At 31.6% G+C, this 15,746-nt stretch overlaps 2 protein-coding genes across 5 annotated transcripts; both read left to right on the top strand.

Annotated features, from left to right (window-relative positions):
• The first annotated feature begins 5,484 nt into the window (after positions 1–5,484).
• LOC130825700 (two-component response regulator ARR2-like) lies at positions 5,485–10,938 on the top strand. 4 transcript variants are annotated; one of them, XM_057691050.1, is made up of 6 exons: positions 5,485–6,123; positions 6,762–6,914; positions 7,015–7,389; positions 8,630–8,706; positions 8,789–9,910; positions 10,273–10,938. In XM_057691050.1, the coding sequence occupies exons 1-6, from the start codon at positions 5,955–5,957 to the stop codon at positions 10,345–10,347; spliced, it is 1,971 nt and encodes a 656-aa protein (XP_057547033.1). In that variant the 5' UTR covers positions 5,485–5,954; the 3' UTR covers positions 10,348–10,938. The 4 variants fall into 4 exon arrangements, with proteins under 4 accessions (XP_057547033.1, XP_057547035.1, XP_057547034.1 ...); XM_057691052.1 differs by having other exon boundaries at positions 10,276–10,938; XM_057691051.1 differs by having other exon boundaries at positions 5,486–6,123; positions 8,789–9,918.
• Positions 10,939–12,911: 1,973 nt separating this feature from the next.
• On the top strand, positions 12,912–14,936 carry LOC130825701 (pathogenesis-related protein 5-like). The gene is made up of 2 exons (XM_057691055.1): positions 12,912–13,196; positions 13,993–14,936. Exons 1-2 carry the CDS (start codon positions 13,142–13,144, stop codon positions 14,691–14,693), a joined length of 756 nt encoding a protein of 251 aa, XP_057547038.1. The 5' UTR covers positions 12,912–13,141; the 3' UTR covers positions 14,694–14,936.
• The last annotated feature ends 810 nt before the right edge of the window (positions 14,937–15,746 follow it).

Genomic DNA, 15,746 nt, shown 5'->3' on the forward strand with positions numbered 1-15,746 from the left:
TCTTTTAGACGATCTTTTCCAATTCAACAAAGAGACAATTGTGATAAGCAACCTAGAGTATTGCCATGTTTACTTTCAAATTAGGTCTTACAGAAGATTTATCGAATATCAATACCTTATATTTTTATCGATAGCGATACATATAAAAGAATATGAAGCAAGTTACTAATTCTACATGTAAGTAAGTCAACAATGAAAAATTCAAGAGGCTAAATAAGAGGTAAAAATCAAAAGTGGAAAAAAGAAGAGGGTTATTTAGTGATGTTTAAGAAATTAAAGCCATTAAGTAATCAAGAGTCACATATGAGACAAATTGTATATCAAATAAATCCAATTATAAATTGTATGTTATCACCTTATTAGTAATAAACCCAACCTTAAAATAATTGGTCGTACTATTTTTTAGTGCTTCTTTTCTGATACAATCAAAACTTACAACACTATTATTTCAATATAGATATATATATACATGTTATTTACTTTTAGTAAATTAAATTTAATGGCATAATATTTTGGAGGGAGTATTTTGTGGGTTTTACTATTATAAGTAAAAATCTAAATTTATTTTTGGAAAGAGAATTTTGAGGGGTTTAATTTAGATTAAGGGTTTTGAGGAGATTTGAATTTTTATATCAAATAAATAAAAACAAACTTTTAGAATTTAATTTTAGAGGATGAAGTTTGAAATTTTATTTTGGATGAAGAATATGTTTTGAAGGATTTTTATTTTGCGTATCAAATATTTCTCATTTCAGATAAAAACAAAATTTTAAAATATTATTTTAGAGTTAATATTTAGGGTGTTATTTTGGATGGATACCTTTGAGTGATTTAATTTTTGTATCTTATATTTAAAATGAAGGGTTGGTGGTTTAATTTTCAATGGGGTATTTTTGAAATTTTAATTTTTCGTATAAAAAAATTTTAATGTGAATAAATAATAAGATCAAATTTGCTTCAAAATACATTATATTAAATATTGTATTGGTTCAAATAAAATTTTATTGTAAAAATTTCCTTTCAATTCAACAAAAGATTCACTCAATGATATGAATTTAATCCAAACGAAACCAAAAGATCATAAATTTTATTCTAACTTAATCTTTCATACCTAAAGTTAATATGAACCCCAAACAAGAACACAGGATTTTCTTACTCAAATATAACATGATATAACTCACTAAAGTCAACCCAATTCAAAATAACCTGAATCAAAGTTAAACCCAAACCAAAAGTGACTCTACCCATAGTCTAATCAAACTTGATTGGACGTCGAGCATATGTTAGAGTATACTTCTATAACATATCATTGGATTTCAATTATAAGCTTTAACTTTTGGTTGAATTGGTTTTTTAACATGATATTATAAGCCAGCGTCATAAGGTCACATATTTAAATGTCAATCACCCCTCATCTAAAGTGAAATATGCAATGTCAGAGATAAGGAGGACCTATGTTACATTCACACACTTCTAATCCAAAGGGCTCTTGTATGTGAGAGCGAGTTAGTGTATATAACATATCATGATACCTCATCCATAAGCTAAATTTTTTGTTGAGTTGATTCTTTATCAGTATAGATAATTTAGTTTTTTTCAACAATTCTCCAGTGAGACGGTCTCATGTTATATTGGGCTTAGCATTTAGCAAAATAAAAGAAAACAACTACTTATTTAATTCTCTCTGTTTCTCTTCTCCTCTTTTCTCTTTAATCGTCTTTTTCAATTGGAATACAATTCAATTAATATCTGCAAAATAAAGGACAAAAACTGCCATGACATCCAAAACCATGTCATTTGAATTGGATACATTTGAATTATCTAAACATAACAGTTATATTTATTCTTGTGTTTAATTGTAGTAATTAGTGAATTACTGCTATTATAGTTATTTTGTAATAAGTATAATTGAGATTTGTTTAGTAAAGAATTGGTAAAATACTTTGTCACGTGTTAGAATTAAATTTTTGATTTTGTTTATGAAAGAGATTTTTCATAAATGAATTTATTGTATGTTTTCCACACTTTAATGTATACTTATCATATCAATACTTTTGACAATTTAAGGCTTAGGGTTCAATATTTTAAGTTTTGAAGTAGGCAATTTAATTCTTTGAATAGGCCTTCTAAGACTTAAAATACGCTTTTAAAACTTTATAGTATGATGTAAAACTTATACTTTTGGAAAATGAAAGTTAAGGCTTAGAATTGGCATTTTAAGCCTTAAAATAGATATTTTATGCCTTAAAATAGGCGTTAAAAACTTTAACTTTGGATGTTAAATTCCAGTGTTTATAATAAAAAGAAGGGTAAGGCTTTGAATAAGTGTTTTAATCATTGGAATAAAAAATTTAAGCCCTAAAATTGAAATTTTAAACTTTCAAATAGGTTGTTAAACTTAATCCTTTAATTTAAAACGGAATATTAAGGCTTAGAATGGAGATTTTAATCCTTAGAATGGACATTTTATGGCTTAGAATATATATTTTAAGATTTGGAATAGACATTTAAATCTTTATAGTAAGATGTTAAACTAAGCCTTAAGAAAAAGGAAGATTAAGTCTTAAATTTGGTATTTTAAATCATAAAATGGACATTTTAATAATTAAAATAGGCTTTTTAATCATTGGATCTTAAGCTTTGGAATGTACATTAAAACTTTGAAATTGGGCCAGAATATTAGGCTGATTGCATGTATATACCCACCGCACAGGAGAATTTCTCAACTTTTAATCCTATTTACATGACCCAATATAAACTCGAACCAAAATCTAATCCGACCCGAAACCAAATTTGATTCAATGTAGAACTAGATATATAAACTCGAACCAGAATCTAATCCGACCCGAAACCAAATTTGATTCAATGTAGAACTAGATAGTAGTCATAGTGTCATATAATGCACAACTTTATAATTTAGTCTGTTGTATTTGTAAACATTCAGAAAATAAATTTCTTATAAATAATTTTGTTAGTTAATTTCTAAACAAGAAAACTATTTCCTCCTTTCTTTTTTTGTTGGTCCATTTTAGAAAGGAGAAATTTAAATTAGATTTTTAAAGTATATGTTGAACATAAAAAATATTCATGTGAGATTTTGTTAAAATTGATATTAATTTAATAAAATATAATAATGAAGAAACGACTTGAGACATGTGTCTCACTGTTATTAAAAATTTTTTCGCCTTTTTTTCTATTATCGACAGAGAAATTTTTGATATTTGACTTGATATTTAGGGAAACAATTAACTCATTAAAACACGTAATATTTGTTGATTGACTCTACTTATATGTGATGATTTATCAATAATCAATAATCAATCAATAATCAGTAAAATATAATAATGAAGAAACGACTTGAGACACGTGTCACACTATTATTAAAAAAATTTTCGTCTTTTTTCTATTATTAACAGGGAAATAAAATATAATAATGAAAAAACGACTTGAGACATGTGTCTCATTATTATTAAAAAAAATTTCGCCTTTTTTTCTATTATCGACAGAGAAATTTTTGATATTTGACTTGATATTTAGGGAAACAATTAACTCATTAAAACATGTAATATTTGTTGATTGACTCTAATTATATGTGATGATTTATCAATAATCAATAAAATGTAATAATGAAGAAACGATTTGAGACACATGTCACACTATTATTAAAAAATTTTCCGTCTTTTTTCTATTATTGACAGGAAAATTTTTGAAACTATAATTATTTGTGATGATCTATTAAAATATTATATTTCCTTATATAACAAAAAAAAATAGTATACATGTAAATCTTTATTTTTAACTTAAATAATAAATCATCAACATATAATGAATAAGCTAACTAATTTGGCTATTTTTTCAACTAAACCCTCCCTCCTATTTATCATAGTTGAAGACCTTTTAATTTTTATTTATCTTAATTATCAATAATTACTATGAATATATATTTTAGTATTGTTGTATAATAGATTATTTATTCACTTTAATAATGATAATATAATAACAAATACAAAGATTTATTAATTAAGTTTATGTTGTAAACGAATTAATTTTATAAAATAATATCATTATTCATATCAGTAAATATTTTTATCATCCGTGTTTTATACGGGAATCTATCTAGTTAAAACTAAAACTCTACAAATTCAAACCCAAAAACATCCATGCTGAAAATCAAACCGAGTAACCGAATTAGAGGCAAAGCAGGCCCTTACTTTTTAGGGATTCGGGGTGAAATATATTTACCGCCCCCTAACTAGCAGAGATATAAAAAATTATATATTCAATGTTATAATAGAAAGAGTGCATGCATCAATATATAATATAAAATAAAATAAAATAATTTCCAAGAGCATTTTTTTATGCATAATCTCTACTAACAGTGTCTAAATCAAGATATTTGGTCCTAATTTTCTCAAATGATAACACTGCACCATTCAAACATTCTTGTGAAATTGAAGATCTTAAAGTAATTTTTTAGTATATTTAAATTTGAAAAACTTCTCTCGACTGATGCAACAGTAACAAGAATAAATATATTTACAATTATAAGGTTATAATCCTCTTTTGCAATTTAAAAGAGGAATCAATTATCAATCAATCATAAAAATTACTTCAACTAATTTACATATCAACATTTAAATAGTGATATAAGCATAAATTAAGAATTAATGATGATAAATTAGTGATTGATGATTAATGATTCCTTCAAGTATATCAATTGTTTAGAAATTGGAAGGTTTCCCATAATACAGTTTTCAGTACAAGGCAACTTTCAATGATTTAGAAAGTTTCCTATTATACCATTTCTCACAATTCATTAACAATCATGTAATTGGGGCTAATGGACGAAGGTTTCCCGCAAACTTGAAGTACAGTAATTGTTTGGGAATCAAGACCGTAAGATTTTATAAGGTTTTCAAACTTTAAGCACAGGCTCAACTCGCTCCTTCATATGGTGGAACCTAATTAAACATGTTCATTCGGATCATCGGATTGATTTTAGGTCGATTTGAAATCATGTTTTGTGTCGAATCAGATTCTATTACAAAATCGGATAAATTTCGAATCATCAAATCTATTTTGAACACTTCTATGTAGTGTTTGGAAATAACTATTTCATTTTAAATTATGCATTTCAGTTATGAAATCATAAAAAAAGAATTTTGGATAGTCATTTTTAAATTTTCAACTTTCACTACTTTACAAATAATGGTAAAATTTAATCTAAATTCAAAATTAAAAATTTTTTAATGTGCTAAACAATAAATTTAAACCAATTTTAAATTTACAAATGAAATTATGGTTTGACATATACCGAGTAAATGACTACTAAATCTATGGGTTATTTTAGTTGCGTGTGTTAATGAGCTGGATCCATACTCATCAAATAGACCCACTTACTAATAAAATATTCAAATCCAATTTTATTTTAAAATTTATTTTTAAAATAAATATTTTACCCAGAAGCAGCGTTGAACTTGCATCAATTTATTCCTCTTGCTTTTATCTTTGTTTCTCTCTCTTTCTCCTCCTCTTCACTTTCTCTCTCTACTTTTCTCCCATCTTCTCTCGAATTTTCAGGCAAATCTTAACTCATGTTTGCTTAACAACTTGAATTTCCATTTGGGTATGACGAATTTACTTCCAGAGTTTTCAAAAAATCTGTTATTTTACCTCAAATAATTTCCTAGTAGTCAAACTTAGTAAAAGCACAATAAGAATCTTATACTGGGTTTCATCATTTCATTTTTTTTCTATTTCAAAGATTCCATTTCTCCTAAAGTTAGGATTTCGAAAGTGGGTTTTTCCTTAAATTAATCCATGCAGACCTTAATTACGTAATAAGTTCCTTAATTTTTTTGGGGGTTTTTGGGAAATTATTTATGGTGGGTCAAACCCCTTAATTTGTAGGTACTATTTTGTATAAATAATAAGGTTATTACAATCTAGATGAGATGAATTTAGGTGGTGGATTAGTAGGATCCATGAATTTAACTAGCTCTACAGTTAACCGGAAATCAGCAGATGATAATTTTCCGGTTGGTCTCCGGGTTCTTTTGGTTGATGATGATCCAACTTGCCTTACCATCTTAGAAAAGATGCTTCGTACTTGTCGGTATGAAGGTAATAATTTTAAGTTTTTATGTACTTCCTTTGATACATCAATTATTGGACTGAATTTTGGTTGATCCAACTGTTGATTTTATTAATTGTTCTGTACTTTTCTTCTTTGATGAATTAATGGTGTATTGGGTTTTGGTATATTTGTGGGTTTTTGTTGTATGGTTTAGTTTTTGTTGCTTCGTATTGATAGTTTTGAACTGTGATATATGGGTTTTGTTGGAGATGTAAATTGTTTAGATGGGATAAATTTGTGATATATGGTAATAATTTGGGGTTTGGTATATTTGAGGGTATTTATTGTATGGTTTAAGATTTGTTGCTTTGTATTGATTGATTGTTGGAGATGTGAATTATTTAGATGGGATAAAATTAGATATATGGTAATAATTTGGGTTTTGAATTGCTTTAGACATTGATTCCAAATATTGATATTAGGGTTTTAACCCATTATAACCTATTTGCCTTCCATGATCATGAACCTAAAATCAATCCCGTGTGGACGACAATTGGAAATGAACTATTGGTTCATGTTGCCGACCAAAATCTTTTGGGATTAAGGGTTGGCATAGTTGATGTTGTGGATTAGCTATTTTAGTTTGAGTTGAAAAATGACTTGTGTTTGATTTTGTATGTTTTAGTTACCAAGACAAATAGAGCTGAGATTGCCCTAACCTTGCTCCGAGAGAATAAGAATGGGTTTGATATTGTTATAAGTGATGTTCATATGCCCGATATGGATGGGTTCAAACTCCTGGAGCATGTTGGGTTGGAAATGGACCTTCCGGTTATCAGTAAGTATTAACTATTGAGCTATAACATCTGGGTTAATACTTGATCCTTAAATTCTCATTTTCTTTAGAAGTCTTAGATGAAATTTATGTAATGGAACAGTGATGTCTGCGGATGATAGCAAGCATGTTGTGATGAAAGGTGTTACACACGGAGCTTGTGATTATTTGATCAAACCTGTGCCAATTGAGGCACTTAAGAACATATGGCAGCATGTGGTGAGGAAGAGGAAGAATGAGTACAAAGACATCGAGCAATCAGGAAGTTGGGATGAAGGGGATCGATCGCAAAAACAAGAAGATGCTGTTTCATCTCCTGCCAATGATGGGAACTGGAAGAATTCGAAAAGGAAAAGTAGCGAGGATGATGAGAATGAGGAAAAGGACGAGTCGACTTCTCTTAAGAAACCTCGGGTAGTTTGGTCGGTTGAGCTTCACCAACAGTTTGTGGCCGCTGTAAACCAGCTTGGCATTGACAGTATGATCCCTTCCTCTTCCGATTTAAGTTATTTAAAGTGTCTGTTTTGCGTTGTTGAAGGCATCCAACTATTATTGAATAATGTTTTCTATAAATCACGTAGCACTTTTATTGTTCGAGTTAGTTTTGGAATAGTTTCATCATCATCATCTCACCCAGTGTATCTCGCTCATAGGACTTTACCTGGTTATTGACTATTGTTGCACCAATAAAGAGGTCGAATGTGCATATTTGATGAATCAATTGTTTCTTTTTGGTTGGATTATGAAATTTTTAAATTGCCTCCAATGGAAGAGTTGTTTGTTGTTTTGTTTGAAGTTGAAATTGGACTGCATATGGCTTTGCTTGTTCTTGTTCTTTTTTTAGAAGATTGCTTGTTGCCCAAACCTTTAGTGTTGTTAAATTGGCAATTGCTGTGCTTGATACTATAACATTTTTCACGATTAAATTTATTATTATTGTTTTCTTTATCTTTTGTCTTCTTTGGGTTACCATATGATTTTGATATTAATGTCTAAAGGAAACTAAAATGTTAAACATTTTTCTTTCAAGTCAACTAAATAAAGGGTTAAATCATAGTTGTAAAAATTTGCTAATTTATTGAATAGTTTGATAACTTAATTTTTAAATAACAATCTAATTTTTTAAGAACATAATCAAGATATAATTTTCGTAGCATACTTCATTTAAAATCCAATATCTACTTTATATAGGATATTAATTTTCAAACTTTTAAAACGCACATTTGCATGGTAGCTCCTAGACTCCAACCCTCATCTTATATGTTTTGTTGATTAGTATATTACAACATCAATAGCATTCCATTACCCTAATGCCACTAATGTCTCCACCTAGGTGAGGCTTGGGGAGTTGGATGTACGCAACGTCGCAACCTTACCCTTGTTGGTGATGTTGATTTATCTATCTGCTTGATGGCTCGGCCCTATAAAGGGGCAGGAGGGGAGGGGCCTGTGCCCCGGGCCCTTCAATAAAATTCGAAAAATGACGCTTTAATATTTAATACCTAGGGGCCTATAATAATATATTTAGTGATTAGGGGTCAATAATAACATTTAAACCCGGGCCACTCAAATCTCAGGGCCGACCTTGTCTGCTTGAAATTATTCTTATGAACTGTTCGAAGAAAATGTTAGGTACTTAAGTCTACTTTTTTGTCTTAAATTGTTTGCTTCTCTTTTTTTATCTTAGCTTACCATTTCTGCTGGATGAATGTTTCCAGAAGCCGTTCCAAAGAAAATACTGGAGCTGATGAACGTTCCTGGTCTTACAAGAGAAAATGTGGCTAGCCATCTTCAGGTAAATCAGAGATTCAACCCCTCGTCTTCTGCTCCCTTTTCACTTCCATCTTTCTCTTGAACGTCTTACTTGATCGATGCAGAAATATCGCTTGTATCTAAGAAGGTTGAGTGGAGTATCACAACACCAAGGTGGAATAAACAGCTCGTTTATGCCCCAGGATACAGGTTTTAGCTCAATGTCATCGCTCGGAGGTATTGATCTCCAAACTCTAGCCGCTACTGGTCAACTTTCCGCTCAGACTCTAGCGGCATACACCAGAATCCCTCCTCCTATTAAACCCGGCATGTCAATGCCGTTTGTCGACCAGAGAAATCTCTTTAGTTTTGACAACAATAAGGTAAGATACGGAGATCCACAACAAGCACAGATCAGCAAAACTAGTAAGCAAATGAACCTGCTGCACGGAATCCCGACATCTATGGAACCTAAGCAAATCGGAGGATTAAATCAATCTGTACAATCCCTTGGGAATATGAACATGCAAGCTAATGCTACAAGTAGTCATCAAAATAGTTCTTTAATGATGCAGCAGATGGTCCCACAACACTCACGGGGTCAAATTTTAAACGAAAATGTCAATGCTCAAGCTTTACGGATTCAATCTTCGATCGGGCAGTCATTGCAGTCAAATGGGACCGGAAGTTCAGTTATATCGAGAAATAATGTGCCTTATGATCCAGTTGCTCAAGCTGGCCCGGTGGTAGATTACTCTGTCAACCAGATCTATGATTTACCAAGCAATAGCTTCCCTCTTGGTAGTACCCCAGGGATAACATCTAACTCGGAAATTAAAGTAACGAGAGGATTTGTTGGGAGTTACGATATTTTCAGCGATCTTCAGCAGAAGCCTCAAGAATGTTATTTGCAGAATCCTAACATGTCGTTTGGTGGGCCCTCCCAACATGTATCGTCTATGCAAAGCAGTGTGAATGTTGCACCCTCGGTTTTGGTAAACCAGTCCTATATTTCCTCTCATAAGAATGAACAGAATGGGAACACCATTCCCGGGAATCCGATTTTTTCAGTCGGATTAGAAAATCAAAACGTGGGTACGCAGAACGTCAATCAGAACATCAACAGCGTAGTCATTAATCATTCTTCAAAGGTGAAGGCAGAGAGTGTTTCTGACGTGGAGAGCCCGGGAGCCCACCTCTTTTCCGAGCACTATAGTCAGGACGATTTGATGAGTCTTCTTAAGCAGGTAAGGAGGTATAGTTCTCATTAAAGTTTTGTCTACACGAACACGATCGATGAAATATTAATTGCATTTATCATTTAGCTTGGACTCCCTTGGCATACCTTTTTTGTTCTATACAAGATTAGTTAAGATACACTAAGTGAAAACGGTAGAATACATTTGTCGTAATTGAGAGTATAAACCATCAGTTTAAGCTTTTAGTTGAGTTGGTTGGCTCAATACCAACAAGGAACCAACTCAACTAAAAGCTTAAGTTGACGGTTGAGGCTCCAACGCGCATTTTTCTTATGAAAACTCGTAATATTGAAAACTCCTAGCTATGAAGTATGAACATAAAACTCATCTATGAAATGTTTGCCTTGTAGCAGCAAGAAGGCATCGGATCGGACTACGACTATGATGGGTATACCTTGGATAATATTCCTAGGATAGGAATATAATACGACTTTAAAATTCCGGTCTTGAGATTGTGAATGTACATAATTGCTGCTGCAAATTGGTGAGGAACTCCATATACACTAAAAGATTTAAACCCGCGTCTGGACCGCCATTTTCAGCTAAAAAACAGCTTTCATGGTTGGTATAGATTTAGTTATTCTATCGTTCGTTATAATTCAAAAAAGTTTTGATTGTTTCTAAGGCTGTGTCGTTCGTGGTGATTACTGCATAGCTTTGTGCATATGAAAGGGGTGGGAGAAGTCTGCAGATTGGTAGAGGAGTTTTATTCTTGTTCTTTGTTACTCTTGTGTTCTTCTAACTTGAATATCCACACTTAAATGTGTAGCTTTTAGACTTTGATGTACAAATCTCATTTGATTGCTCAGGATAATGCTCTTGAGAATTATTTTTTCTTTGGTTGCTTCTTTGTGTATTGGTTCTTTTAAGGATATTTGCTTTCTCCTTTTTTTTTAATTTTTTTTTTAAATTAATGACCCCATACTTCTCTTTGTACCCAATTGAATGATGTTTGTCATTATCTTTGGTAAAATTTACTCTCGTTTAAGATGGTTTATTTGTGAGATAGTCTTAAATTGCGCTAAATTAATTAGAAATCTACTTTCGTACTTTAATAACTCACTTTCAAGTGTTTAATGTTAGCACATTGTTTTCAAGTTAAATGTATCTCTTTAGATATTAAAACACTTATCTTGGTATGCTTTTATGGATTTGTTTTAACGTTGGTCTACAAGATCTGCTCTTTTTAACGCGCTAATGCCTTGGCTTATGAATCCGCTCTTATGTTTTGTTGGGCTGGCTTTGGTAACTACATATAAATTTTGGGTGAGATCATTTTACTTGTAACCTCTAACGGTACTCCACCATAGGAACTGCTACAGTAAGTTTTTGTAAAGTGAAAAGTAGACTGTACTCCATAGGAGCTGGTACAGTAACTTCTGCTACCATTAGAACCCTTAAATGGAGAATGAAAATGAAAAAAATGAAGGATAAAGAAGAGAAATAGAGAAGAGAGGAATAAAGAATGAAGAATGAAAAATAAAGAGAAAAAATAAAAAGAAAAAAAAATAGAGAAGAATGAATTATTTTGATCCATGTTCAAGTGTTTAGGAAAAATATAGTAGCATATAAATATAGAAAAGCGAAAGGAAAAAAATAGAGAGGAATGAAGAAGAATGAGAAGAGTGAAGAAGAAAGAAGAATGAAGATCAAGAAAAAGAGAATAAGAAGAAAGTAAAGAAGAAAAAAATAGGTAATGTATGTTTTCAGAAGAGAGGAAAAATTAGGTTATAGTATTTGAGATAGAAAATTAGGGATGGCAATTCAGTCCGAATCCGACCCTAGTCCGACTCCTCCGAGGAAAATAATCCGATTCGAGTCTGAGGAAAAGGTTATCCAACTCCAACTCCGACTTTACGATCCGAATCCGAGTTAGAGACGGACCGGAGTTGCACCTTATAAAAATCCGACACTCCGACCCGACTCCAACCCTGAAGTGAATCCGACTTTGAATTTGACTTTTAACCCAATATTTTGTTTTCTTTAAAACTCTAGACGTGACTAATTCAAACTCTCTCTCATACTAATTGTAATTTTCGATTTTGAAAAACTACTTGGTATTTTTATTTAGATCAATCAATCAAAATACGACAGATCAGATCAAGAGAAATAAAATACACCAAATCAAAATGCGAGAAAATTTTGTTAAATTGTAGTATTAGGAATATTTCTCATGTTAAATTTGAATTCAAAGTACATATTTTTTTTGTTAAATTGTATTTGAAAAATATATTTTGTTAACTTCTTATGCTTTAAATCATTAGTACAATATCACAACGATAAAGTTTGATAATAATCCGACTCCGTTGGAGGTCCAAAGTCCGAGTCAGGGCAAACTTGGAGTATGCATAATCCAACTCTGAGTGGAGGTGGACTGAAAAAAAAAAGTTCGACTAAAATCCGGAGCAAAGTCAGAGTATGTATAATTCGAGCCGAGTCTGACCCATTGCCATCCCTACAGAAAATAGAAGGGGAGAGAGTTTGATGATCCGAGTATGGGGGTAAGAACCAATAGAAAAGAGAAAAAATAAGGTATATTATCTGAGATTATTTAATGAAAAAAGTTGGCAATAAAGACTTTTAATTTGTTGCCATCCGCCCACATTTTCGTAAAAAAAATTGGTGGCAAAACAGTTATTTGTCACCATTTTTATTGCCTAACTTTTGCAACATGTATTCATCATTAATGAGAACCCCTAAACAATAAGAGAAAAGGAAAAATAAGGTATAGATCGATAATATGAAATTTGAGATTGTTTTAAAAAAAAATTATAACAAACATTTTATATCGCCATCTTATTTCTACATTTTTTAAAATTAATGACAAAAGCAGGTACATATCATCATTTTTGTGGCCAACCCTGTTTTACTACATAAATTTTTATTGTCAAATTAAATACCCTGTTTTACTACATAAATTTTTATTGTCAAATTAAATTTTTTAGTGCATCTTTGATGAGACCCCAAAAAAATAACAAAAATAGAAAATATAAAAAGGAAGCAAGAATCACACTCTTTGAATAAAATCTTAAAATAGTTGGTATCCCTAAAACTATAAATACACCACCATATCTACTTTTAGCTTTAAACTCCAACCCCCTTCCCCAACTCTTAACCACTCTTGAGTCTAACCTTTAACCTTTTTCTCTTTATTACTTTTTAAACACAATAAAACTTCCTCACTTCTCATTTAACTGTGATCCTTCTCAATTACCAACAATGTTGATCATCAATCGTAGCTTCTTTTTTCTCCACACATTCCTCTTCTTGTTAGGTATGTTTTATCCTAGTTGTGCTTAGTTTCCATTGTTATTTTGTATTTCAATGTTTGCATATAATCATAAATATAATTAGTATTGTTAGAGTTTAATATAACATATTTTAGCTTTTAGCCATCCAACTTAAGGTTTTTGGTTAAGTTGGTTCATTTACATTGACTGCCTATTTGATATAGTCGGTATTAAATGATTGAATTTGTAAAACTTTAGCGTAATTTTAATGAAAATTTAGTGTCTTGACAAGTTAAATAGTTATACTTATTCTACTTTAATTGTCTCACACAAATTTCTAATGCATTGCCATGTGAAAATGTAGTATTAAGCGGTAATGAAAATTGTAACAAAAAAAAGTTTTTATAATTAAATTTTTGTTACATGGTATATTTCATGCGGATCATTCTTATTAAACACTATTTAGTACGGATAATCAAATGAGCCATGAGTAATGAACACAATGTATGTTGAAAACATGTTTTACATCAACATTTTTAGCCCAAATATTTTATATGAGAAAGCGAGTTAAATTATACTATAACATATTTTGATACTTCAAACAATTATCGTACAAAAATTGTTATATGAGACGACCGAGAGACGTGTCTCATATATGGCTTACATAGCCCATCGCACATATTTTATAACAATATATATATTCTTTGTTTGAGGTCATCTCGCCGAAAGGCGGTCTCTCACAAGAATGATTTTTTACAATTACATTTAAAATGAAAATATGATGCATTATTTGCACATACCATCCCTTTGTAAGTTGTAACTACCCTCAATTTTATACAGGCTTTTCAACAAACACAGCATCAGCAACCGTGTTTAATCTCCTCAACAACTGCCCATACACAGTCTGGCCCGCTTCACTAACAGGAAACGGCCCACCCCTCCTCACACAATCAAACCACACTCTACCACATGGCTCATCACTCACCCTCAACCCCCCAGCAGGCTGGTCAGGCCGATTCTGGGCCCGAACAGCCTGCAACTTCAACCCCAAAGGCACAGGCACCTGCTCAACAGGCGACTGTGGGGGACTCACTTGCACGGGTGGGGGAATCCCACCCGTGTCCCTTGTAGAATTTACCTTAAACGGAGCCAATGGTATGGACTTCTACGACGTAAGCCTTGTTGACGGATACAATGTAGGCATAGGAGTAAAGCCGATAAATGGTGGAATCGGGAATTGTGAGTATGCTGGGTGTGTTGAGGACCTGAACGGGTCATGTCCACCCGAGCTACGAGTGGTGGACCCGAACCGTTCAGGTGCGGTAATTGCGTGTAAAAGTGCGTGTACTGCGTTTAATAAACCGGAGTATTGTTGTACGGAGAATTATGGGACCCCACAAACGTGTACGCCTACGAAGTATTCGAAGTTGTTCAAGAATGCGTGTCCAACTGCTTACAGTTATGCTTATGATGATGCTACCAGTACATGTACTTGTACTGGGTCGGATTATTTGATCACTTTCTGCCCTTCTACTCTGTGATTTGTCAAAAAAAAAATAAATAAATATATGTTGTATTTTTTTTAGTGTAATTTATTTTATCTATGGCGTAGGTAGTGGCATCACACAACATGTATCAGTTAAGGAAATTCTTGTTTTTTTAGTTGTATGTTTTAGAACATTGTAGTTGGTTCATGGCAATTGTGAGTAATTATGTTTGATTAGAATATTAGAATAAAAATTCATATATAAAACGATCTTATGGTGAGATTATTTTAATTGGACTAACTCATGTACATTTATAGCGTGTTAGGGTGTGTGTAAAAATATTCAATTAGAATTATCCGATTTGAAATATCCGATTTTAAAAAACATATAATTTATCCGATTATTTGGAAATCACATATCCGGTTTTCTAAATTTCAAAAGTTCATGGTTAAACCTATATGAAGTAATTTAACCTCTTTTCAAAAAAAGGTAATTTAACCTAAAATTTAAGCTAAGTTAATTATGGCTTTAAAAGTTTTAGAGGGTGTACTGGTGTTAGAGGGAATATCATCCATACTTCAATTCAAACCCCTATAATTCAACTAATGCGAAATCAAAATTAATATCCCTAATAAAAACTTTTACACAAATTCTTGTGTGAGATGGTGTTATCATAAGACATTCTTTCTATATAGACTAAATAGTCTAACTAATATAATTATTAGCACATTAACTTTTTATTTTAGAGAAAATTACTAAAAATTACCTATTCGCTGCAAAAAACTACCTATTCTAATTTTTTTTTGCAAAAAACTACCTTAAATGACATAAACGTTTGCAAAAAACTACCTGATGACAGAATCAGTTCGGTGACCGTTAGTTCTATGGTTGACTTTACACGTGAATTGCACGTGACTTCATTTAAAGCTATGAAATGTTTAATTGGCGTCATCTTTTCCTTTCCCTCTACTCTTAGTTGATGATTGCTCTCACAGATCATGAAAGACATCCATCAACACTCAATCAAAACTTGAATGCAGCATTAATCATCCCATCCAATCAACTAGTAAATCCTGTAATTGCTATTTATTTCATTAATCTATCCTC

The sequence above is a fragment of the Amaranthus tricolor genome, chromosome 10 (assembly GCF_026212465.1).
Source record: "Amaranthus tricolor cultivar Red isolate AtriRed21 chromosome 10, ASM2621246v1, whole genome shotgun sequence".
NCBI lineage: Eukaryota > Viridiplantae > Streptophyta > Magnoliopsida > Caryophyllales > Amaranthaceae > Amaranthus > Amaranthus tricolor.